The sequence below is a fragment of the Stenella coeruleoalba genome (genome assembly GCF_951394435.1).
Source record: "Stenella coeruleoalba genome assembly, chromosome: 1".
In the NCBI taxonomy this organism is placed as follows: Eukaryota; Metazoa; Chordata; class Mammalia; order Artiodactyla; family Delphinidae; genus Stenella; species Stenella coeruleoalba.
Window position 1 is genome coordinate 66,157,698 of NC_137169.1, and position 24,507 is coordinate 66,182,204.

General features: G+C 39.7%; 1 protein-coding gene across 4 annotated transcripts in view; it reads left to right on the top strand.

Annotated features, from left to right (window-relative positions):
* The window catches only part of ST6GALNAC3 (ST6 N-acetylgalactosaminide alpha-2,6-sialyltransferase 3), a 583,102-nt gene that overhangs the window by 232,038 nt on the left and 326,557 nt on the right, over positions 1 to 24,507 (top strand). For 3 of the 4 annotated variants that reach the window (XM_079901981.1, XM_079901982.1, XM_079901983.1), the window contains exon 2: positions 14,485 to 14,679. The exons of the other annotated variant lie outside the window; for it this stretch is intronic. In XM_079901981.1, the coding sequence (XP_079758107.1) occupies positions 14,485 to 14,679 (195 nt within the window). The remainder of the gene's footprint in view (positions 1 to 14,484; positions 14,680 to 24,507) is intronic. 4 annotated transcript variants of the gene reach the window in all.

The following is a 24,507-nucleotide window of genomic DNA, read 5'->3' on the forward strand; positions in this document are numbered from 1 at the left end:
GTATATGAAGCTATCAAAAAGCATGGAGCATTTCAAGGACCACAGGATGCTTACTATAGCTAAGATATGAAGAATGAGCTTGGGGAGGCCGAGAGCTAGGTTGGACAAATAGTCAGAGGTCAGACCATAAAGGAGCTTTTATATCATGCTAAGCCACTTGGGCTTTATCTTACCATACAGACAGCTTCTCACCTAAATAGAAAAAGACAAGTCTAGAATTAAAGTGGTTGAAACAACTTATCTTGGTTTGTGGAGTTCTTGATTGCATGGAAAGAAGAGGAAATCTACTAAAAACATATTTGAAAACCTAAGAAATGATATATATTGAATAAGAATTTTTATGATTGATGGACAATGGAGAGGTGAGCGTTCTAATGAAATACACCATTAGGAAGCATCTTAAATTAAGTCTCAGAAGGAGCATGTGAGGCTGAAATGTTACAGGCTAAAGCACCCTGGGGCAAATTTTGTCCCTTACATGGCAAGTTCTAAAGCAGCAGAGACAGGCTCAGAGTGCCTGGACCCCAAATAGGACACTTAACCTTTTTCCCTGAAAGTCAGCATAAATATTTGATAACATCTCCCTTTCTGTGAAGGGGCCCTCTCTCAGTGGGAGTGGTATCTGGTATTGCTCAGCAGAACAGAATTATTTGTTTTCTTAAGCCTTTCTTTATGTCCTGGAGGTGGATTCTCAAAGCTCTTAAAGTATTTTGATTTTGAATTCTCACAAAAGTATGTTTTCTTTCACAGTAATTCAATATAAAAGGCAATAAAAGTGATATATTCAGAAGTATTCAGGGCCTGCTATCAGTGCCACGTGGGAATAAACTATCTTGCCACTCGCTCATCCCACTGGAGAAAAGAATCACAATTCACATACAGGAAATATTGCCTGTGTTTGCCTTCGTTTTGCTGGTATTATCTGCTTTGCTGAAAGGCAGATTTTTTTTTGCAGATAAAAGCTGCCCTGTCTTGCTGAACTGCTCATCTGTTTTGCTCAGGAAGAAGAGGCTTTGTTAAAATCAGGAGCAAAGCCCGATTTGCAAAATAACGCCCCAAAATAACAAAATGCAGAAAAATGTCAAAATATGCCGACTTTGGGCCAACTTCACGCTTTGGAAAATTACCTAACAAATTTGGCAGATATCGTTTTTTTAAGTGAACAGGAATGATGTGTTTTCTAAGCACCATCTTACGAATTGGTGGTCAGGTGCTCAAGAAGAAACGAGGGTGTGGAGGTGGCCTAGCCCTTGTCGCTGAGCTAGTCCAGGAGATATGTGGCTAGAGGAGGTGAACTGTGTCATACTCACCTGGGCCTCCAGAACCGTTCCCGGATTCCTCATGTGTTTTGGAGTTTTGTTTACGAAAGGCTTCCGGCTTGGCTGCTTTTGCCAAAGGGGAAGCATTGATGAACAAGACAGGTAGAGCTTCTGCTTTTCAAGGGCTCGCAGTCCCACAGGGAAAGAGATATTAAGCCAGTCGCTGCAACAGTGAACAGAGACATTTAGTAAATGGGAGGCTCAGTGGTGGAGGTGGTGGGATTGTGAAAGTTCAGTCATTGGGACCTAATTCTGCAAAAGAATACCCGCCTAGGCTGGGTCTTGGGCACCAGTGCTGAGAGTTTAGTTAAAATATGAAGATTTAGCACAAGCTTACCTCCCATCAACTGAATCTGTTTCTAAATTTGGGAAAGTGACCTTTGTTTCTTCACAACTATTTATTGGTAATTCTTTTCCTGGAACTACCTTTGTGTATATTTTTATGATAATGTTTACTGAATAAATGTGAATATTTGGTTCATAGAAGTAACAATTTCCAGAGAAACCTCATCTTTATGCAGTCACATATAAGACACAGGGACAGCTTTGGTTTTTTTTCTTGTTTTCATAAATATACGTAGAATTGAAAATGTTCAGACTCTCTTTGCTTTGATATCAGGTTTTCAACAAAATAACTCAGTGGACGTTTAAAATTCCTATTGTGAGTGTCAGGGCTCAGTGGAAGTGGTTTGACTAGGGGTGTTAAGCCATCAGTGTCCATAGGCATATGAAAGACTGAACCTGATCCTATTCTGTATAACTGGGTGAAAGTATACAGAAGCTTCTTTTCAGACAGGGATTAAAAAGGAATGATCTCTTTTGCTGCAAACTTTTTCTCAGCAGGTGCAAAATTGCTGCAATCAGGTAGGCTTTGGTAAGTGTCAGCTGCTGTCTAACAAGTTGAGAGATCACAAATTCTCATTCCATTTCTATTTCAATTACGTAGACACCAGGTTCAATTTTCAAGTGTCTGAAGGCATGCGTAACTCTGTGATAAAAAATGGGCCTGGACCTAGAGTGGGGGCTATGTACAGAGCTGTGCTGCAAACCTTCCTCAAAGTGACATCAGCTACGACCAATCAGGGTTCCTGGTCATGATTATAGTGTCATTAGACTTGAGAGCCAGCTAGGGTCCTAAAAACATTCTATCATACGGATGAGGAAATTGAGACCTAAAGAGGATAACAGTCTTATCTGTGGTCACATGGGTTATAGACTTATCAAGGTATAGCCTCTGGCCTTTAGTTGCTAACTGTTTTGTGCCACAGAGGTAAATATCGCATTTATTAGCATCACTACTGACTGGAGCATTGTGTTGAAAGTGTTCTGAATTTTCATCCTCACTTGGAGAGAAATGGTACTGCGGTTGATTAGTAATGTCTGTCTGGAGAGAATGTGGAGGCATGGTATGCCATGTGTTTGCAGAATTTGGTTGAATGATGAAGTTGACTGGTAATCAAATAATTACCAAGTGTTGTGAATTATGCTTCAGAAAAAAGTGCTCTAAAATCTTCGTGGAGAGTCAGGATCATTTCAGAAGAGATGACCTTTGGGTTTGGTCTTAAAGAATAAGTAGCAGTTTTCTGACAGAGAAAGGAAAGAAGAAGACATTCCACGAAGGAAGGATAGCTTGTGCAGGGGAACCAATATGTGGAGAAGAGAAGGAAATCAATGATCATTGATTGCCTGCTATGTGCTCGGTCCTAAGCTTGGTCCTTTATGTGTTACCTCATTATTTAATTTTCATAATGACTCTGATTTTATAGATGAGGAACAGGGAGAAAGAAAATGAAGATGCCCCATGTCATACTAAGCAAAGCTGAGATTTTAATTATTGGGGCTCCAAAGTAACTAGTGGTAGCTACTCAGAGGCACACTCAGAGGTGAGGGGGAGAGGGTTGCGGGTAGAGGATATCATTAGTTTGGATTTGGACTATTACTATTGAATTTGAGTTGCCTCAGGCATCCAAATAGCGGTGGCTAGTAGGCTATTGGAAATATGGCACTGACTGATCTGGTTATGATAAAAAAAAATATCAAAGCCTCACTGATGGCAGACCTTGTGCGTAACAGGGGAGATCTTTCTGCCTTTGCTATTTTAGCACAGGAGACTATAAGTAATAAACTAATATGCTTTATGTTTCATGAGCAATTCAAATTACAGTCGAATGTTAAATCCAGAATTAATAGGAAAACTGTTACTTAGAAATTCAAGTGTTTTTGGCACAATACTACTTATTATCATCATGAGACCTGTGCCCTTGAAAAACTGTACTTGTGTTCAGCGAAAGACTGTTTAATATGTATGCGTTCCTCAACCAAAGTTCAACTTTGACCTGTAAGAGGATTCTTTAAAGAGATGCTGGAAGGTGCAGCAGTTGATACCTGTGCATGAGGATGGGGTCCATATGAATGTGTGTGAAGGGTAGTCTAACTATTTTCAAAAAAAGGGGGTTTGTTGTTTTTTTAACTTGTGCAGTCTTGACAAGAAGGAAAAAAACCCAGAGGGTTTTTACATTGGTGAATTCCAATGTCCTGGGAAACTCCAGGACTCTGTCATCCTCTCTTCATGGATTTGAGGTTATACTTCCTTTAGGTTTTAGGGTGAGGGACAGGTGTTTAAAATAGTCCAGGCTCCGTTCCTGATTCTCTTTGTTCCCTAGAATGATGATGATGACAATGATAACCATGACAACTATAATAATACCACCATATTTCATGTATTTAAAAATGTTTTTCTATTTTTTCACATGTCTGAGAAGGAGGTGTGTCTTATACACAATACCTTGCAGTTGCTATTTGCCTACAACGAAGTTTAATTCTTCCAGATAGGATTTGTGTTGTTTCAGATGGTCACCTGGGAATACTACCATCCGGAGACCACTTTAAATTGAATTATTTACTGACTTTTACCTTGAATCACACTGGTAGTGTGAACTTGTATCAAAAACCTGCATGAGTATCTGACTGTGGTTCAGGTTCTCAGGGGGGATTATTTTTCCTTTCTCTCTTCTTGCTGTGCCTTTCTGGATGGCAGCTCTATTTTTAGAATATTCTGACTTTAAGGGAATAGTATTTTGGTGTCAGCTTTTTGCAGAGACAACTTAGACTCCCCACCTTGTTTTCCTTTCTTATCATATTTAGAGTAACGGTGTGATGGACAATTGATGGTGTCTTAGATCTGATGAAATACTCTAACAGTAAAAGCTAACATGTGCTGAGCACTTTCCATTTTCCAGGCAGTACTGTAAGGCTCTTCATATGTAGTAACTCATTTAAACCTTTAACAATCATATTAGGCAGGTACGATTTTTTCTCCAATTTTAAGTAAGAAAACAGAAGCACAAACAGGTTAAACAGTGTGCCCAAGGATACCTATATTGGCTCATTTAGTGTAACTTGACCACCCTGAGTCTACAGATAGGCTGCTGGTGAGAATCTAATTTCATCCCTATAAAGCTTCTGGCACAATACCTGATAACTTGCTGAGCACACAGCAAACAGTTGCAAGTTCCTTCTCTCAGAAAATGGGCCATTGTCCTTATTAGAAGGACAGGCAGTCCTTCTTTTATGCACTTTTCATTCCATGATGCGGAATTCTAGCTTTAAGTGTTCTCCTCAGACAAGAGTTGGTTTTCTAAAAAATGTGAATTCTTGTAAGTCTTTTCATCATGTGCTGTATAAATGATGTTGCTCTAAGCAGATCTGAGAGTTCTATCAGGAACTTCAAAGCAGTGCTCAGCGAAAAGTCCGGTTTAACAAAGACTCAAATTCTTCCCACTTCACTTTATATTCCCCCTCCTAACCCTCCTCCCCGACCTCCCCTCCACACTCACATCAAATCTACACAGAAATCTCCAAGTGAGGTGAATTAAGAAGAAGAAAGAAAAGAACAATTTCCCCTCATAGAAAAACATTTTTCCTAATGATCCTAAACTAAAACTTTTTGGATGATTTACTGCTTATATTTAGATGAGAATAACTTTGAATCCCTGCATTCTTTCTTCTTTCTCCCCTTTATTGTTTCCTTTCTTACACAAATATTTACTGAATGTCTTTTTAAGTTCAAGACACTGTGTTTGATGCTGTCTGTATGAGAGATGTTTCTCAGCCTTTGTTCACGTCCTCAAGGAATTTTTATAAAGAAAATTATAGAGGAATTTTTCCCTCTCTCCCTTCCTCCCTCTGCATTCCTCTTTATCTTTTTCTTCTATCTTCTTTCACTACCCACCACCCCCACCCTACCCTCATCCATGAACTGGAAGCCAGGGAGAAATAGAGGGCTTTGGGGGGGTACACTATTTAAGCTGAGTTATATTTGAACTTGTAGAGATGGGGATGGTAGAAAACAGCAGGGCACCAGTGCGGAGCAGCCTTGACAAAGTCATAGGAACTGGGTAGCCAAGGGCCGTTGGAGCATGGTGAGAAGTCCAGGTGGAAACATAGAGGGCATGAAAGGAGAAATGGGAGATGAGGCTTTCAAGCATCCAACCATCCCTTCTTACTTCACTGGCTATGTGGAGAATCATGTGAGGTGGTAGGCCTGAAACTGCTTAAAAGGTAAGTGTTTTATAGTGTAATGTCACATAGATTCATGTGACATGGTAAGAAAACTCGGTGTCATTGTCATCGTCCTCATCATTGTCATTCTCATCATTATCGTGGTGCTTCTGGGCAGGACTCCTTCCCTAATGACATTACGACCACCAGAATTTATCCTTATGCTCCACTTCTGTGTCCTAAACACAAAGTAAGAATTGGATTCTAAAAGACAAACATCTTTTTAAGAGTAAAAGATGCCAAGCAGATGTTCATAGAAACCAAGTAAGGCCAATGAAGACTATAAGTTGGCTGAGAATAAAACAAAAGCACCTGGTCTGATGACCTAATTATCTTCATTACCCCTGGTTAGTTAGCCCCTCTCTTCGCTCAACAGAATGTCAGGGGACAGGGAGAGGGCAACAGGTGGACTGGCACATATTTCTTCCCATAAGTACTAGGATTTAATGAAAAAAGGAGAAAAGATAACTTCAGGTTCATCTGCCCCAGTCTCTGAGGTTCTCATCATGAGAACCAGTCTTTTGGATTAAATTTCTCTGTGTCTATCTGTACAGCCACACTGAGAGACTGCTTGCGGGGTCCTTCATTTTTCATATTCAATATCTGTCTTCAGCTCTATCTTGTGGTTCTGAAGAACTTTCATTTTTTTCTGCTATGTGAAAGGATATATGCTGAAGCAATACGATAAAGATGAAGAAGCAAAATGATATAAAACTGGTTTTATATAATTTTACAAAATAGACAAACTCAGTGAATGTAGCCATGATTTTTTTCATTTGGTACTGTAGCAGTTTAAAAATCAAAATGGGTCAGGAAACCTAATTTCCTCCTCAAATAAAAGAAGGAAAATGTGCAGGCATATTGAAAACTCATTGACATGTTTCATTAGGTTTTAAAATGTGTTAGAAAGTTCAGTGTGACCTCTTATCGTGCCATCTGACACTCAGAATGTTCACATTAACTTGAACTTCTCTAGTGTTTGCAGCTATAAGAAGTCTCCTTTGGGGGAAAAAAAATCCCTGAAGAAGTTTTGGCCATCTGTAATTTTTCTCTAGGACTAGCGTTTTGAACAGAATAATTTATGACAATGGGGGTGCCCATGAGAACTGTATTGCTTTGGCGTTTGTTTATTGGATTTGTAATTCTTACTGGACTGTACCCAGCCTGAACTGGACTGTCTGAAGGTGATGTGTGATGTGGCTCTGAATTCTTTTTTTTTAAAAATTTAATTTAATTTATTTATTTCTTATACAGAATGTTCTTATTAGTTATCTATTTTATACACATCAGTGTATACATGTCAATCCCAATCTCCCAGTTCATCCCCCCCACCTCCACCACCTCCCACCCGCCGCTCTCCCCTCTTGGTGTCCATATATTTGTTCTCTACATCTGTGTCTCTATTTCTGCCCTGCAAACTGGTTCATCTGTACCATTTTTCTAGATTCCACATATATGCATTAATATACAAGTATGGCTCCAAATTCTTAAAGTAGATCACCGTATTGAAGATGTTCCACTACTGTAAAAAATTCATTTTAATTTTATTTATTTATATATTTATGCATGTATTTATTTAAAGAAACCATCAACATTTTTCTGTTTGGCTGCATCTTCACTGAATAAAAAGATTATAGAATTGTGGAGCTGAGAAAAAAAGACATACCCATTCTGTCATGTTGGTTCCTATAAACTGTCTGAATTAAGGCTCCGTACTATTAATTGACAAAGGGTACCTAATATTCTCCAGCACAAGTGGAAGAATAATTGCTTTATTTTCCCTTAGTGCTAATCAATGGTACCCTGTAGTTGTTTTTTTTTAATACTGGGAATAGAGCCAGAGTTAAATTTGTCCACAAATTACTGATTTTGAAATAATATAATTGCTATGCTTCAGATCAGCCTCTTAATTTTCCGTATGAATTAGGTATTTTGCTTATTGACAAAATGTATTACAAAATCTGCTAATGGCTAGTACCAGTTTTTAAAATTTCTGAACCAATCCTGTAAGAGTGTTCCTGTTGGTATGAGTAACAATTAACAACTTAGTTAATTCATACAGTAAAACACAGACTCTGGAGTCAGAATATCTGAGTTCAGTACCTGTCTTTACTATTTTCTTGCTCTGTGACCTTGGGCAAGTTACTCAACCTCTTCATATCTCTATTTCTTCATCTGGAAAGTAGGGATTACAGAAATATTTCTCCAACTAATAACACTCATTAAATATTATCTTCTCTTAAGTCTATGATGATTATTCATCTGTATCTGCTATATCTGGACTTTATTCCCACTGGCCCTACTAGGAAAAGAAAAGCCAGTCTCTGAAAGTAACAATTGCAGTTTTCATATTGAGAATTCAATGTCCCTTAGTGATATCTGAAGAAGTAATCCATTGTTGGCTTTTGTCATTATCTTTCCTGAAGGGTCTTTCCCGCCTCTCCATTCATTGACTACACCACCTCCAGAGTGAGCTTTCCTTGATCAGATCTGACCCTCTCTATCCCACACTTAGACCCCTTCTTTGTATTCTGCAGAAAAGTCCAGACTCTGGCATGATATATAACTTCCTATAACCAGATCCCTTCCTGCCTCTCTAGCTTCACTTCCTCTGCCTTCTTCAAAGCCTGCTCTCAAAATATATTGCTTTTACCTATCACATTATCTTCATCAGCCTCCTGGATTCTGAAATGCCACTCATTCTCCCATGTTGACCTTGTTTTTGACATTCACTACTCTATTCTTGATGGCCTCTAAGATTCTATTACCAGCTATGCTGCCTAAGGCTGCCCTTGGTAAGCTCCTGTGTGGACTCCACCAGTCTAGAATTGTCCACCTTTTTTTACTCTCCTTTTCTTATCCCCCCAACAAATGAGTGAGATTTCCCCCAGAGTTCACCATAGTTTAGCAAGCAGGATCCAGTTTGTTGATTCAATAAATAAAGTGAAACAAATGAAGGGTTTTATGTATATACTCTGAGCTTTGATAATTCATCCTTGTGCAAATGGGATGAAGCTTTGGTGTATTCAGGGAGAACCAGATTTGGAGCTTGGCCAGTGGCACAACTTTTTATATGGGAAAAGAAATTATATTTGATCAGGTCACAAATAAGCAATGAGTAGAGTCCTATCAATGTGTGAGGTTACTGAGTAACGGTATAAATAATACAGTTGGCACTGTGCTTTCATATTTATTATTGAGTAAGTGACAGCATATGGACAAAAGTGCACCATTTTACCATGTAAGCAACTAATTCAGTCATTAAATAATACGATTTAAGTAGAAAAATACGCCTTTGTACTGTTGTTTATCATTTACGAAAAAGAAGCCAAAAATCTAGCAACCGACTAACCTAAAAGTTAAAGAATTTATTCTGTGGTTAAAGTCTGTGGTAAAAAGAATAAAAACATAAAAATGTTAATAAAGGTTGCAAAATTGCTAGGTCCAAATCTCGGCAATTGTTTTCTCCCTAAATCATGAATTCTCTGTGGGTTTTATTTTGAAATAGGTATTTCTGCTGTAAAGTCTGATATCCTACTCTAAAGAGCGAGCAACTGGAATGCCACATTTTTGATGCATATTTTTGCAGCACAGAGGGGATTAAATTCTAAATGTCTCAGCTGTTAAAGGCCCCTTCAGACTTGCCCAAAAGAAGGAGAAAGCTTTCCCTAAAGCAATTCATCAGATCTATTTGGGCACAGTGACATTCTCTCAGAGCTTGTGTGGATGAGTTGTACTGAATAGTTCAAGTGTTTGCAGCTGCTTGGAATATTTAAGAAAAAGATATCTCTCAGTTCTTATCGTTGTTCCCACGGGCTGGCCAATGCTCACCACTGGCTGATGTCCACCAAGGATCTCACAATTCGTGGTTATATCATAATAGTGACACCTTCCATTTCTGAGTGCTCACTATGTGCCTAAAACTGTGCTTTGCTTCTTCCACCCATTATATCCTTTAATGTTCACATGTCTGATCTTAGGGCAATGCCTTATTAAATTTATGTCTGTTTTCTGCAGTACAAAAAGTTTGTTGAACTGAATCTTATGCATTATAAACTTGACAAGTACTTACTGTTGCTTTCTCTTACCTAATTGTTGGTTGTTGAATCTAGGGGATGCTCTGATTACCTCAATAAAGGCAGCAGTGATCACATCCATAAACAAATCGTTAGACGTAGAACACATGTGTAAACAAGTAGAGTCTAATTTGCTGACTGTTGATAGACTCAAAACAGTTAAAAGAACAAGCAACTGACGGGATAAACTTAATTCAAACAACTGGAAACAAGGTGTGGTGCGTTAAATGGCAGTTCGGAATAAAATGAAGTGATTGATACATCTGATTGGACAGTGAAGAATATTTTAGAGTTATAAAACAGCACTTTGATGTATTTATCCTTTCATTATCCTAATGTAAGGTAGATGGGACAGATAAATACATCTGACAATGCATTCGGCTTATTATTTTTTGTTAGGATTTGAACCTTGTCCACTTCCCAGCATATCTCCCACTACTTATCAAATGACTTGCATGTTTCTGACCAAATCAAGGCCTTTCAAAAACTCCTGTGCCTTTGTCTGTGCTGTTCCCTCTGCCTGGCATGGCCTTCCCATCTCCACTTGCCTAACTCCTTCTTGTTCTTCAGGACTGCATTTGAACATCACCTCCTCAGACAAGCATTCTTTGAATTGTCCCAGGCACGGCTCTCCCCCGTCTTCCTCTGGACTGCCACAGGGCCCTGTGCATACCTCCATCACCCCATTTGATATGTGGTATTATAATTTTCTGTTTACTTGCCAGGTGCACTGAACTGTGACTCTTTGGAAGCATGGTCTGTCTGTCTGTCTTTTATGGTTTTATTTCTGTTTTTCAGCACCTTGCCAAGTCTACACAGAATGTGGACTCAATGAGCAGTTGCACCTTGAAGGAGTGAATATATTCACGTATATCATGGATATTGGTATTTTGTTACTTCCCCAACTCCCACATCCATACACAGAGACACACACATTCTCACTGCCTTCTGGTGTCTGTAGATTGTGAGTAGCCTCATCCATGGTTTTCACTGTAGTTGTTGAAGCTCAAGGTCGCGATCTGGCAGAAGTGACTACTAGAAGAATGTACTTCATGTTGAGTCCCATTGTCCTTGTGTCCAGAATGTGCTTGACATTAGACCTCTTCTAGTGAAATTTCAGGGTGGTTTTATATCAGCACTATGGGAATGCGTTCATGTTAAACAAGAATATGGAAATATAAAGAAAGGCAAAGAATCGGGTTCAGACAATGCAACAGAAATGGGACTGGAAGCCGGAGCTGTGAAAAGAGCCCATCTGCCCACTGCAGACTGTGATCCAGGCTCAGCACAGAGGAGTCGGTGTCTGGCTTCCACTCCCCGTTTGCTCCCCTCGTCTGCTCTCTGCTCATTACTTGGTTCCCTTTGACAGAACATGGGAGGCAGACACGGATTACTTGGGGAGCGGGCTTTTACAAGTGTGATTTAATTCCATTTTGAAGTTTCTGTCAAAAGGGCTGATTTATTTTCCTCTCATGGATGCATTATGTATGTGTTGCTATGTGAGATCAGTGAATTCAGAAAGGGCCTCCATGCTTTGGTCCCCAGACCCTCAGCCGTGCAATGCAATGCGGCAGCTGAGAGAAGCAGAGAGCCATGCTGGGCTCTGGAATAGACAAAGGCACAAATCCCATCTGGGTCTCCTTCAAAGCAAGCTGCTGTTTTGCAACAATCTACCCGTAAAAAAAGGTTCTTACCAGTTTACTTAATGGGTGACTGGCCCTTTTGCTTTTATTTAGCCATCTGTTCTGGTCTATGTCCCTTTCAACTTGTAAGATCCGTCACCTCATTTAAGCTGTTACCTTGACGCATTGCGATGTTGTGGACATAGTGCTTCCACAGAGGAGCAAATTAAAACAGGTTTTCATGATTAGAAAGTTAAATGAGGTAAGGCTGTGGTAGTTACTGGTGAGGTGAGGGGTTTTGAGGAGGCAGAACTCAAGGGACTTTCAGGTGATTGGAAGATGGGGCTGGCTGGACAGGGGGATGGATGGGCTTTTCCACATCACGGGAGCTGAACAAGAGCAAAGACTTCTTTTAGGTGTGTCTGACTTTGTGGCCTTGCTCTGCTGCCCTGACGGAGACTCTGACCAGGGAGGATACAGGGGCCACCTTTGGGTTTCTTTTCTCCTTTGGGACATTCTGTGACGAGTAAAAGGAAGCCAATTCCACCAGGAAGTGGTGAGCTAAAAATACAACAGCACCCATTCCCAGAAAGTTACTTAGTTTCCCTTAAGTTTGAAGAAGAATCAGGGGTGAAGCCCAACTTCAGGAAGGAATACTTCACTGTGTCTTTGAAATGGAGTGGGACCCTGTGGTCCCCACCCCCCATGTCCTCTGCCTGCCTTTTGTCTGTGGAAAAACTTTAGCCAGAGAATAAGTTTAATCAGAGAAGTGAGAAAATGCAGAAGCAAAGGAAAACGGTCCAGCAAGACTAAATAATAATAGTTTAGTCAGTAAGCCTAGTTGAGGACCTTTAGCTCCTCCTTAAGGGCTATAGATAACATTCTGAGCCGTATCCTGTGAGCTGTCTCATAGATACTGAAATCCCCACCAGGTGGAAGAAGTTAACTATGTGATGACAAGACTGTAGCCATGACATAAGCTGCCACAATTATGAGAATTGGCTTCAAAGAAATAGGAACCAACCGACCCTGGAACTTCAGACTAACTGTCCCTAACACAATTAAGATGATGCTGGTCAGACTGCCACATGACTAATTTCAAGATGACGGAGCTGATAGAACCCCCCATCTTTAAAAGCTCTTCACCACTGGTTGCCAGTGCGGGGGCCACTCAGCCTTTGGGCAGGCGTCCACCCTCCCCTGCGGCGCTGGCACCCAAAATAAAGCAAACTTTCCTTTCCATCAACCTTGCCTCTTTAGTACTGGCTTTTGAGCAGCAAGCAGCCGGACCCCCGCTTTCGGTTACATCTTCACCCTGGAGACAAGGCTGAGTTGTTCCTGACATCTGCCCTCAGCTCTGCTCTTTCTTCTTGCTCTAGACTTGACTTTCTGCCTGACCCCTTGATGGCTCCGTCCCGATGACCCATCAGTCCTTGAAAAGTAGGACTTAGAAAGCCAAGTCTTCTTACTCTTTTAAATCAATTCTGCCCTAACCACCCTGGTCTCTCCTGATATGATCAGTATTATTGCAGTTACCTGGACTCAAAATCTCAGGCATCTCTGAATTTTCCACCTGCCACTTCTATCCAATCAGATTATTTTCTGTAGCCAAGTTCTCTGTCTTCCACCTAAATTGAGTTTCTCATGTCTTTTCTCACCTTTTTACACTCCCTGCCACCGCTCTCATTTCCATCCCTCCTAGCCAATTGGAATGCTCTCCTAACTAGTTGCTGCCCATCTTTGGTTTCTCCCTGCTCCAAAGCACCTTACACACTGGCGTTTGATTATAACTTAAAACATTCACATTTCAAAAATTAAACAAACAAAAGTCTCCTTCTGCTTTCCATCAACTAACAAATTCAGTAGAGACTTCTCAGCTTGGTATCTGAGACAGTCCATAAAGTTATCGTTTGTATTTTCAGCTTTTTCTTCTTCTGTGTCCCAGTAAAACAAAGTGCTATGTGGCTATGAATAACGTCATGTTTTCTTGCCTCCTTACTCTGTTTCCTCTTCCTAGAAAGCTCTGATCGCACATCTCTATTGATTAAAATGCATGAATTTTATCAAGCTCAGTCTCAAATACATCTCTCCTTTCCCATGGCAGTCAGATGCAGTTGCTCCTACTCTGGTTTGATGACGACATGTTTAGGGGATGTTGTTATGCTGCTTGACGTGGATTTGTTTTCCTACTCTTATTGTTAGCTTTTTGAGTCTTTTGCATATCGTATAGCACAAAGTTTCCTTCCTGTAGAGGGTGCTAGGTGAAGAAGCGGAATATGATCTGTAAGGAGACTGGGTCTATAAGAATGTGAAAAATCCATTTATTCGTTCACTCAGGTGTTTGCTGGGTGCCTACAGTATGTAAGGTACTGTGTTAAGGACCTAGGATACGCAGAGCAGTATGGCACAGTACGCCCCGTTCTCGGAACTCAAAATTACATGCAGAAAAAGTCACATAAGGAATTATACCATGAAAAGTGCACAACAGTAGAAGTGCCTTCGAAGTATTGGAGTGGTGGGACTTCTTACCTCTATTAGGGTAGATAGGCTGGGGCTCAGGGGATAATGGTGGGGAGGGAACTGAGCAGTTAGGAAAGGCTACCTGTAGCTGGGAATGTCTGATTTGGGTTTTGAAAACTGCATAGGAGTCACCAAGGAAGGTGGGAAGGTAAGGAGGGATTGGAATGGGATGGAAAGATAATCCAAGAAATCTGCTGTTTGTTCTCAGAGGCTCAGCACACTAGGGCAACCTGGTCACCAAATGATTATTTTCTGTCTCCAAGTGAAATATCCTAAATGACAAAGTCCTTTGATCCCTTTGAAAGAGAAAGGGAGAGGAAGCACCTCTCAGAGACTGCTTTTGACTGAAAGTCATTCATTCTTCTTTTCTTTTTGACTGTTTTGTAGAGAAAGTCTGTGATTGCAGTGAGCTTCATAGCAGCATTCCTCTTCCTGCTGGTTGTGCGCCTTGTGAATGAAGTGAATTTTCCATTGCTACTAAACTGCTTCGGACAACCTGGTGCAAAATGGATACCATTCTCCTATACATACAGGCGGCCCCTTCGAACTCACTATGGATACATAAATGTGAGGACGCAAGAGGTAAGACCTCAGAGGGTTACATAGGGTTTGAGGGTATCCATGGTAACAGCTTTTCTTTAGGAGCAAGGTGGCTTGCAATCAGTGAACTCATTACTCTCTGCCCCAGTGAGCTTCTTTGGGTCCCTGACATTTTCTGTTTTCTCCTTCTTGGACATTTACTGACACACGTCTAAAGTCTGCTGCCCCTCCTACATCAAATCTTCTGATTCACTGGCTTCATGTGGAGTTGAGGAAGCAATTACATGTTTTCCTGGTGGTTTGTGGCATAACATACATATCTTTCCATTTAGAAACTCTGATCAGCAGTTACCAGCTGGAGAACTGGCTGGCTTTATTTCTTGGAGGTCAACTGGTTGGGAACGGCTCTTTGTAGAACTGCAGAGAAGCATTTATACTCGTTAAAACTCTGTAATCCTTAGACCTGGAGCTAGAAAAGGCCAAGCTGATTTAAAAATTCTCAGTGGCTGCAGAGAAAATGGGGTTTAAAGAGTTTCCAAATTTAAAGGGGTTAAAATCATTCAAATCCTATAATCACTGAACCTCTAAATCTTTGTAGCCAATTGATGATATAGAAGAGGATGGAGGTATATTGACAAGTAGAAAGTATACACTGTGCCAGCACTTTTGCAAGCAAGGATTTGTGTCATGGAGCGAAGTAGAAATAAAATGGACCTCACAAAATGTATGAAGTGTATAGAAGTGATTAATAAAATTGTTTTCACCGTTTGTTTCAATGGAGTGGGATGAATGCGAGGTTAATATTCATCGATGCCAAGTCCAAGCCTGTTGGAAGTTGTTGGTGACAAAGGTACAAGTCATTAGTGTGTCTACATCACTGGGAAGAGTTTTGGATCAGATCCCGTTGAAAGGTCATTTTTGCAAAGATACGAGAGAGGAGAGTTACCCACAGAATGCTACTCCCATCCCAAGAGTTATTCTTAGCATCAGGGAGGGATGTTGAAAACTGGCTTGGTCCAGACGCTTTTGTAGGCAATTTCATGCCTGAGTCATTGCTTCTGGTTAGTTTGATTCTTTGAAAATTGTTTCTATATCTGCAGGATTTACAAGCTTTCTATTAGACCTTTATAGTTAAAAAAAAAAGGCACCATTAATAACATAAATTTTTAGGAGCCTTGATGTTTATCCTTTAATTGGCTTTGAATTAATTTTTTTAAAAGTGTCTACTGCTTGAATTTGTTGAGTGTCCTAATAAATTGATTACCTATATAAAAATGTATCTCTTAGAAAATAGTTTGTGTTTCACTCTTGTCTTTTGCTACTTTTATTTCTGGCTGTCGTTTAATATCCTATAACTCTACTGGATTGGGTTAATCATTTCACAAGTGCCTGTCATGGGTAGAAAATGAAACATGTGACTGAATTGTCTCACGAATTACTTTCATGAGGGAAATCCCACCAAAGAGCCTTTCATTTCTTTAAATGTTAATAGACTGGATTTTGGAGTGTTAAGGGGAAAACTGACCTAGGGCTGCAGTTATTTAGTTAGACATATTAACCAGCCACCTTTGAAATTCTTTTGGTATAATTTTTAATACAATGACTTTACTACGGGATATTGATCATTATTTTGATCATGTGGAGGTAATTTCTTGAGAGGGAACATGATTACTGGATAGAGTTTTTAGACTACAGAGGCACACAGGCATGATTCGAGTGCCAGTTCTCACACTTACAAAAACAAGGTCAACTAGCAAGTTATTACGAGGATTAAATAGGACAAAGTACATGAGGTGCCCAGTTCCAAATTGATGTTCAACGAATGAGTTTCTTTTGCTGTCCCAGTACTTACCAGTTATGACATGAAATGCTCAGTGTGAACAACACCAAAATACCAAAGTCTAGAGTACCAGACTTTAAATTTTAAAGGATCTGGATTCAGGAAGTAAACATATGAAGGAGTTCCCAATCTCATTAGAAATCAGAGTTTTGCAAATTAAAACCACAATGAGAAGGAAGAAAACAGCACAAGGAGGTAAATGTACACTAAATGTCAGATTGGCAAAACATCAAGAATCCAACAATACCAAGTGTTGGTGATGATGTGGAACAATAGAAACTCATATATTAGCAGGGGGAACAAGCACTTTGGAAAAAACAGCTTCCCATTATCGATTAAAGCTGAAGATCTGCGTACCCTATGTCCCAGCATTTCCAGTCATCCGTATATTCACTAGAGACATGCATGAGCACATGCAGTGGGAGGCGTGGATGACATGTGTATCAGCATTACTCATAACAGCTTGGACCTGGAAGCAACCACATGTCTCTCAGTAGGAGAATGGTTAAAATTGTGCTACATACACTGGAATACCACACATCGTTGGAAAAGAGGAAATTGCAGCCATATGTGATAATACGTATGAATCTTAGACAAACATAATTTTGAGCAAAAGATGCAAAAAATGAGAGAATACAAACAGTGTGATTCAATTTATAGATCACAGGAAGAGACAAAACTAAACGATGTTGTTTAGGGAAATGTATAGGAGGTAAAACTAAAAAGGAAAAAAAAGAGCAAGGGAATTAGATATCACATAAGTGAGAAGAGCAGTTACCTCTGAGAGAAATGTGTGGTTTGTGATTAGTGCGAGTTTCTGAGATATCAGCAACATTCTATCTCTTGATCCAGCTGGAAGTTACATGGGGGTTCACATTCTGAATATTTATTAAATATGCATTCATGTTGTATGCACTTTTCTCTATGTCTATTTTATAATAAAAAATTGAAAATACATTCTGAGCCCATGTAGGCTATTTATGGACTGGAATCACACAAAGCGTTTTCATCTACTTTAACAGCAAGAAATATTTAACTAAAAAAAGCAATGGGATAGTAACCTATTTAAAATAAACTAAAAATATTTGAAATAGGCAATTTCATTTTATGTAAAAACTAGCAGACATACAGCTAACTTATTCCTCTAGTCTATGCATGATAGAAAGGGAGGCCCCATGCTGTGACATTAGTACAAGTAATAAGCAGAAAATTTTGCATGGAAGTTGAAAAACAATGTATAACACTCCAAAAGAATGACAGATTTTCCTCCAAACTCAGAGAGTTCTAGGCTAAATTGGGAGGAAAACAAGTTTTGGTGACCCTTGTTGATTTCATCTTTCCTTCTCAAAATTCTACCCTTCCCACCCCCATGTCTGTGCTCTACTCTTAGCCCAAATTCTCTGTGCATTAGTCCTCACCAAATAATGGCTTCAAGTGCAGGCCTTGCCAGAGATAATTGTATTAGACTATTAGACTCAGAACGAAAAATCTTCAAGAGCCAAAGTAATATAGCAAAAATGATAAGTGGTGGATTTGATGTTCTGGGGCAAATAGCTATAATAGTGGCCCTCAAATTTTGCTTCAAAGATAACTACACATTCCTGTGTGCCTATTCACTCTATTCTAATCCGGAGAAGGGTCAATAGCGATGGCTGAGCTGAGTCAAGTGGTAACCAAGATGATCTATTTATTTAAAAATCTTGGTCCTTGAGGTTTTTTCAGAAATTTCTCAGAAGAAAGCACATGCTTTCTAGAAACCACCAGAAGTCCAAGAATTTTTTTAAACACATAAACATGCCAGCAATGATTTCCAGACTTAGAGCATCTGCAAACATGATCATTGTTGATGATGGTTTTATGGCCCAGTGCTTTAGCTGGATCAGACATTGCTGCCACTAGACAAAAATTTTATGAGCGGAAATGTTTACAAGAAAGAATGTCTCTCCACTACTGTCTAAAAAAGATGGGGCGTGGGAGTGGCAGGATTAGGTTGAAGATTTCGCGGACACTGGAGAGCTGAGTTGCTTGGGAGCAAAATTTGATTCTCTTGTTATCTTTAAAAACACACCATTGTAAAGCAATTATACTCCAATAAAGATGTTTAAAAAAAAAAAGAAATAGTAAGTGAAAAATAAAAAAAAAAAATAATAATAAAATAAAAAACCAAAGATGAGATAAGTTCCGGTCCCTTTGGCTTGGCACAAGCGGAAGTATAAGCAGTCTCATGAATCTGTGACAGTCTGTCGTGAAGGCCTCCCATATAGTAAATTATACCCAGTTCAAGCTCAGCTTCATTTTATCAATTCACCTAGTTTTTGAATGGTCTGCTCCCAAAGGAAGTACAAGAAGTAAATGTGCAAAGAACACAGGAGAGATAAATAGATAGACTTAGTTATATTTCATATGGTTGGAGTATTTTTTTTCTGGTCCAGATCCATAAAAAGGAATATGCAGTGAAAACTATGAGGACTAATCTAGAAGAGTTAAATTGAAAGAATTAAAATACCCATCCCATCACAATAATGACAGTCTAAATATAATACAGTTGGTGATTGGCTCCCATTTTTTGCCCTGTCCCCCTTCCCTTTCCTAACCAGTGTAGGCTAAAGTTCTTATATTTGGGGGAGGGGAAGTCTTGAGAAGCAGGGAAACAAAATGAGTGCCAACTAACTCGGTGAGTGCTGAAATGCTGAAAGTCCCTGCTGGCCCCAGAACCCAGAATTCCTCGTCAGTACTTACATTTGAGCTGCCCGCCACCAGGAGGTAGTGCCATGCTGAAGCTGGGACCGGGAAAGATTTAGATTTTGCAATAGGTCCTATACTTCCCCTGTGTCCCACCCCTGCTTTAATCCCTGACCTGCTAGCTGTTCATACTTGCCCTCTCATGTCACTACTGGTTAATAATGCAGCCTTCCATTTTAACAGGACTGAATTTGAGAGAATCCCCTTATAGCTTTATGGCAGTTACTGTATTATCCTTTGACCTCGGACATGGTAAAAAGCATATAACATCTATATGTGTTTCAAAAAAAAAAAAAAACTCTGCTTTCTCCTTAATGCAAGTTTTAACGATTCATTTTAAATTAATTGCGGCAGAAAAAAGGTATAAAAGACCAAAGTACCGCAGGGCTTGTTTCCAGGTAACGATTGTTTCTCCCTGTTGAGATCTTGTCAGATTTTGAGGAAAGAGAAGGAAAGGAACTTTAGGCTAGATTCTATCTGTAATTTCCAAACCATGGAATCAGTCATTGTGTTCTCTCTTTTGTGGTGACCTGGTGTGAGACATTGCTCAGAGCAAGCAACCTGCAACTTGTTTGCATTAACTACTAGATAAGAGAACCAAGCTCTGGAGTTCCATAGGATGCCACAGCCAGATCTTCCTGGTGATCAGGGGGGTGACAGATGTCTCCATCTGATAAGAGAGCCCTAACACATTAGAGCTGCAGAGGATTTCAGGTACTTGGGGCAGAGTGCTCTTTCAGGTGGTGCTAAAGATGTGCTAAGTGAAGAAGCACAGGATTTCTAGAACATAGCAATCAAGTTGTAGGGCTTATATTGGTTTGCTTAACAATTTAATGAGGCCGAAATATGTCTCTTATAAAAAGAGAACATTTTAAAGCTTCAAGTAGACTAAATAAGAATACTTAGGATCAGTTGCTGTGACAGACAGGCCGCACTAACCTAATTAAAGACGTGCATAACATATTGATGTTGCAATAGCATTTCCCGAATTGTAGTTATAGCGACAATTAAGAAACAGAGCTGACTTTCTTGGAAGTCAAAGCACACACTCCACACATTCAAATAAATGTACACATGTAACTAAAGCTGACATGAATAGGTTTTCTGTATTTGGGAATATAGACTTTGGATTTTACATAAGTATATTGAGAGCAATGATATGCAAATATATGTTCCCAAAATTTAAAACTGATCGATTTAATCGTTAACTAAAATCTGAACATTCCATTTGTGTAATCGTAAAGCAAAATAACTTTCAACTATTGGCTTGTTATAGGAAAGGAAACACCTAAATTAAAATATAGCAAAGATTACTTCCTTGGCATGGGCATAATGGTTTCGTCATTTTGAAGATAATTTATCTTTTTCCTAAGCATGAGGGAGTGTACTTATTGGGTGGAGACAAGATTATGTTTCTCAATCTGGTTGTGAAAGAGCAGCTCCCAAACAGTGGCCAGATCTCAAGGCAGTCTAAGCTCCACTGCCAAATGAGAGGGACGGACACTGCTGTGTGTGATAATTCCAGAAAGCTTTTGTGGGAGAGGTGAGCCACATATTTGATGGGACTGAGAGAGAAGGGAAAGTAGAGTTGAAGAGAAGAGCGAAAGTTTTGCACTGGCCATTTTCCTTCAGCTCCTACCACTCCCAAGTAGGCCAAGAGCGCTACACTTAGCCATAGTCAACTAACGTCTGCACTAGGAATCACCACCGCCTCACACTCTGTTGATTCATTTTTCACCTCTCTCTGGTTCCATTACCCTTACTTTTTATCTTCCAGTTCCCCATATTGTTTGGTTGGTTACCCGGTCTTGGAGTGCTCTTACCTTGATCCTGATGCCACGAAAACCGTATACGAGGTCACTTCTAATAATGCTTCATTTTGTGTACCGCTGACAAGGACGTGGCACCCCATGTTCAAGGGGCTCCTGAGGCACCGCCATAGGCCTGAGTGCTCCTCTGACTTTCCAGAGAAAGAAATCAGACACCTGTGGGGGCAGTAAGTAGGGCAATCTGCCTGGAATGCAATTTACTCTAGGGGATAGAAGGTAGAGGATACATTCACTGGGTAATTATGATCTGGGGATGTGAATGGGATCCCTGGAAAAGGAAAAACTACACTCTTACTTGCAAAACAGTAATGCATATGTACAATGTATGTATCCATCCATAGTCATGAACCACTATGTAAAATATACAGAAAATAGATCCGTATGCACATACGTGCATGCAATATATACATGCACGCATGCTCACAGGACAATTTACGCTTTCTCAAATACAAACATACAGAGACTATATACATATACACTATATTATATCATAAAATGGTTAATAAATATAATTATCTGGTTAAGTATATATAGTGCCTTTTATTGGTTGCCACTGTCCCTTTATTACAGAAACGATCCCTTCCCTTCTGACTACAGGGGTGAGCAGAAGATTCAGGCCAGTGATTGACCAATCTCTTGACGGGTCAAGGGGTGGACATATGGCCTGAGATGAGCCATTCTGAACCCTTCCCAGAGTTTATTGTTTTTCTGTGTAATGCTATGAGAAAGGCCCTCTTTTCTTTTTAGTGGTAGAGCTGTGGAGATATGATTCTCTGGGTGTCAGTGGCTGTGTTCCCTGGAGAGAATGAGACCAAGACGTTGAGAGAAGCAGAAACCAGTTGCAGAGCTCAAGCAAGGGCCTGGACCGTACTCTAGTGCTGAGACCAGCCATTCTTGAAGTCAGCCTACCCACCTCTGTGGTTTGACTGTAGAAGCCAGTAAATCGCTCTCTTTCATGTCTGCATGTTTCGATTATGTTTTGGTCATCTGCAACCATAAGAATCCTAGCTGAGATATATATACATTACATATTATAGTTATTTGACAGCAACAGCAACCAAACATTCTGAATCTCATCTTTAAACAAAGTGCTGCCTGGAGGATGTGAGGAGTTATCTTTCCAAATCCATGCTTCAAACGTGCTGGGAGGCCGAATATGAGAAGACACATCCGTCATTCCATCAGTTGGCTCAGGTGTCTGCAGAGATGCGCCCTATATATCTCCCTGCTCAGGGACATATGTTTAGGAAATTAGTTTGTCCTTTTGAGGTAGGAATGTGAAGGTCACAATTTCCCAAGGTTATAAAGCCAGAAAATGACCCGATAAGACTCATTACTTACTGAATTTCTAGTCTTACTCAACAGATTAATCATATAGTTTTATGATGATTATTCAGATGAAATCTTCCTTATTGCTATGAGGCATCATCAGTCAAAACAGATTGATTTTTACTTTACAAATCACATCTGTTATTGATGAAAGATCTGGTATTATCATGGTTTTCAATGTAGTAATTGGTTCCCCAGGAAGATATAAGGGAATTTTATTCATCATCCAACCTTAGATAGAAAAATGCTCATTTGCCAGTTGTGTGTTAACACTCTTGAAAGGGGCGTATTAGAAATTCAAATATCAAATTACCTCATGTGTGACAAGCAAAGAAAAACAAAACAGAGTACCCACAAAGACCACCCTGACTTGAAAGTTGAAAAAGATAATAGAACTGGGGCCCCAATGGTAAGAGTTTTTGTTCATCTTTTCTCAAGTTCCAGCTAATAGCCTGACAGAGTGACTAGCACAAAACCATTCATCAAGTAGCAGTTCAGCCACCAAATATTGAATAAGTCCTTGTTCAGTTCCAGACAATGTGCTAAGACTCAGCAATGAACTCCACTTTAAAGAAAAATTAAGATTGGGGTTCACTAAGGAAGAGAAAGAGATAGGTTTGGTTTGATTACAAGTATCCTGGAACAATACCACCTAGAGGGCATTGACATTTCAGCATAACAGATATATTCTGTTGCTGTTAAGAATAGTGAACATTCAAGTAATTTCAACTAAACGATTGTATTCAATACCTGGAAGATAATTTGTCACTAAGTAGATGGCATCAGATTGTGATTTCTCATTTTCCAGAGTAGGCTCACAAAGGCTTACTGACAAAAGAAAAAGATTCATTAAAGAATTTTTTATTTCAAGAGTAACTATATAGCTCCTATATTAAATATTATTCTGTAAGGCTTTGGAAGAGGTATACCTAGTTAATTGAGTAATCTGGCTAATAGAATATTTTAAAGTATTTAACAAACATATTATTTAAAAGGAAAATGAAATTAAGAGTTCTGGTCTGGCAATACGGTGGCCTGAGATAACCTGACAATTCTGCTGTAACACCAGGACATGCTGGATAAAATAGGATATATTATTTAATGCCCAGCTGGCTTTGCTAGAAAGGAGGGAAATCGTCAGGCACCAGAAACTGAAAAGGAATGGAAAGAGAGGTATAAGCCCGAAGACTGATGGTGTGGTTTCCTGGGAGTTTATCAGTATCAGTGACTGAGGAGATGGGTTATATCCACCGTACAGGTTAGAGGGCAAGGCCTGGGTCCAGCAAAGGCAGAGAGTGAGAAACCCCCTCCCCCATCCTAAAGCTGGGCTTTTACAAGCTTTCCCCAAGTGAAAGGTTGGGCTAGGAAAGAAATCATGAAAACTGGCACCGAAAACAGATGAGGAAGCTTATTTATATCTTTGGTCTTTAGATAACAAAAAATTGTCCCTGGAACTTCAAAATGCCAGACGTGTACCCTAGTCGTTTTACAATTTGAATTTTACTGCTTGCACTTTCTAGGAACTGTGCAAGCTGAGAAATCAACCAAAAATGTGGTCCCTAGCTGGTAATAAACTAGAGCTAAAGGAATTGGGACTCCTCTAGAGAGTGTTCCCATAACCCAGACACAAGGGATTCTTAGAATGCACTGTTAGAAATTATAAAACACAAGGAAATGGTCTATTTATTGTGATTATTCACATGCTTTGCTATAAAAAAAAATGACTGTTTGACTACGATGTGTTTCCCTATGCCCAATCGTGGTGTTTCATAATATACTGAACATTTGCTCTATCATCCTCCTCAACTGAAAATTCTGAATTCCAAAATATACCTAGTCAAAAGGATTTGGGATAAGGGATCATAGGCCTGTGTGTTTAAACACCTCACACACCATAATCTTTTAGTCCTTACAGACAACCTACTATTTCACTAATCTAACTCATTTTCCAAGGCCCCAAATTGGTGATGCTATGCCTGTGACTTTGGTTATCTTGTGAGGCAAAGGAAGAGACTGAGAATGCCTTGGTCAGCAAATTACATTAAATGGTTTCATGGAGGCTTTATCCATTCAAGTCGGAAATCTCATTGGATCGCACTTGCTGAAGCCACTACGTGCTGGGCACTTTGC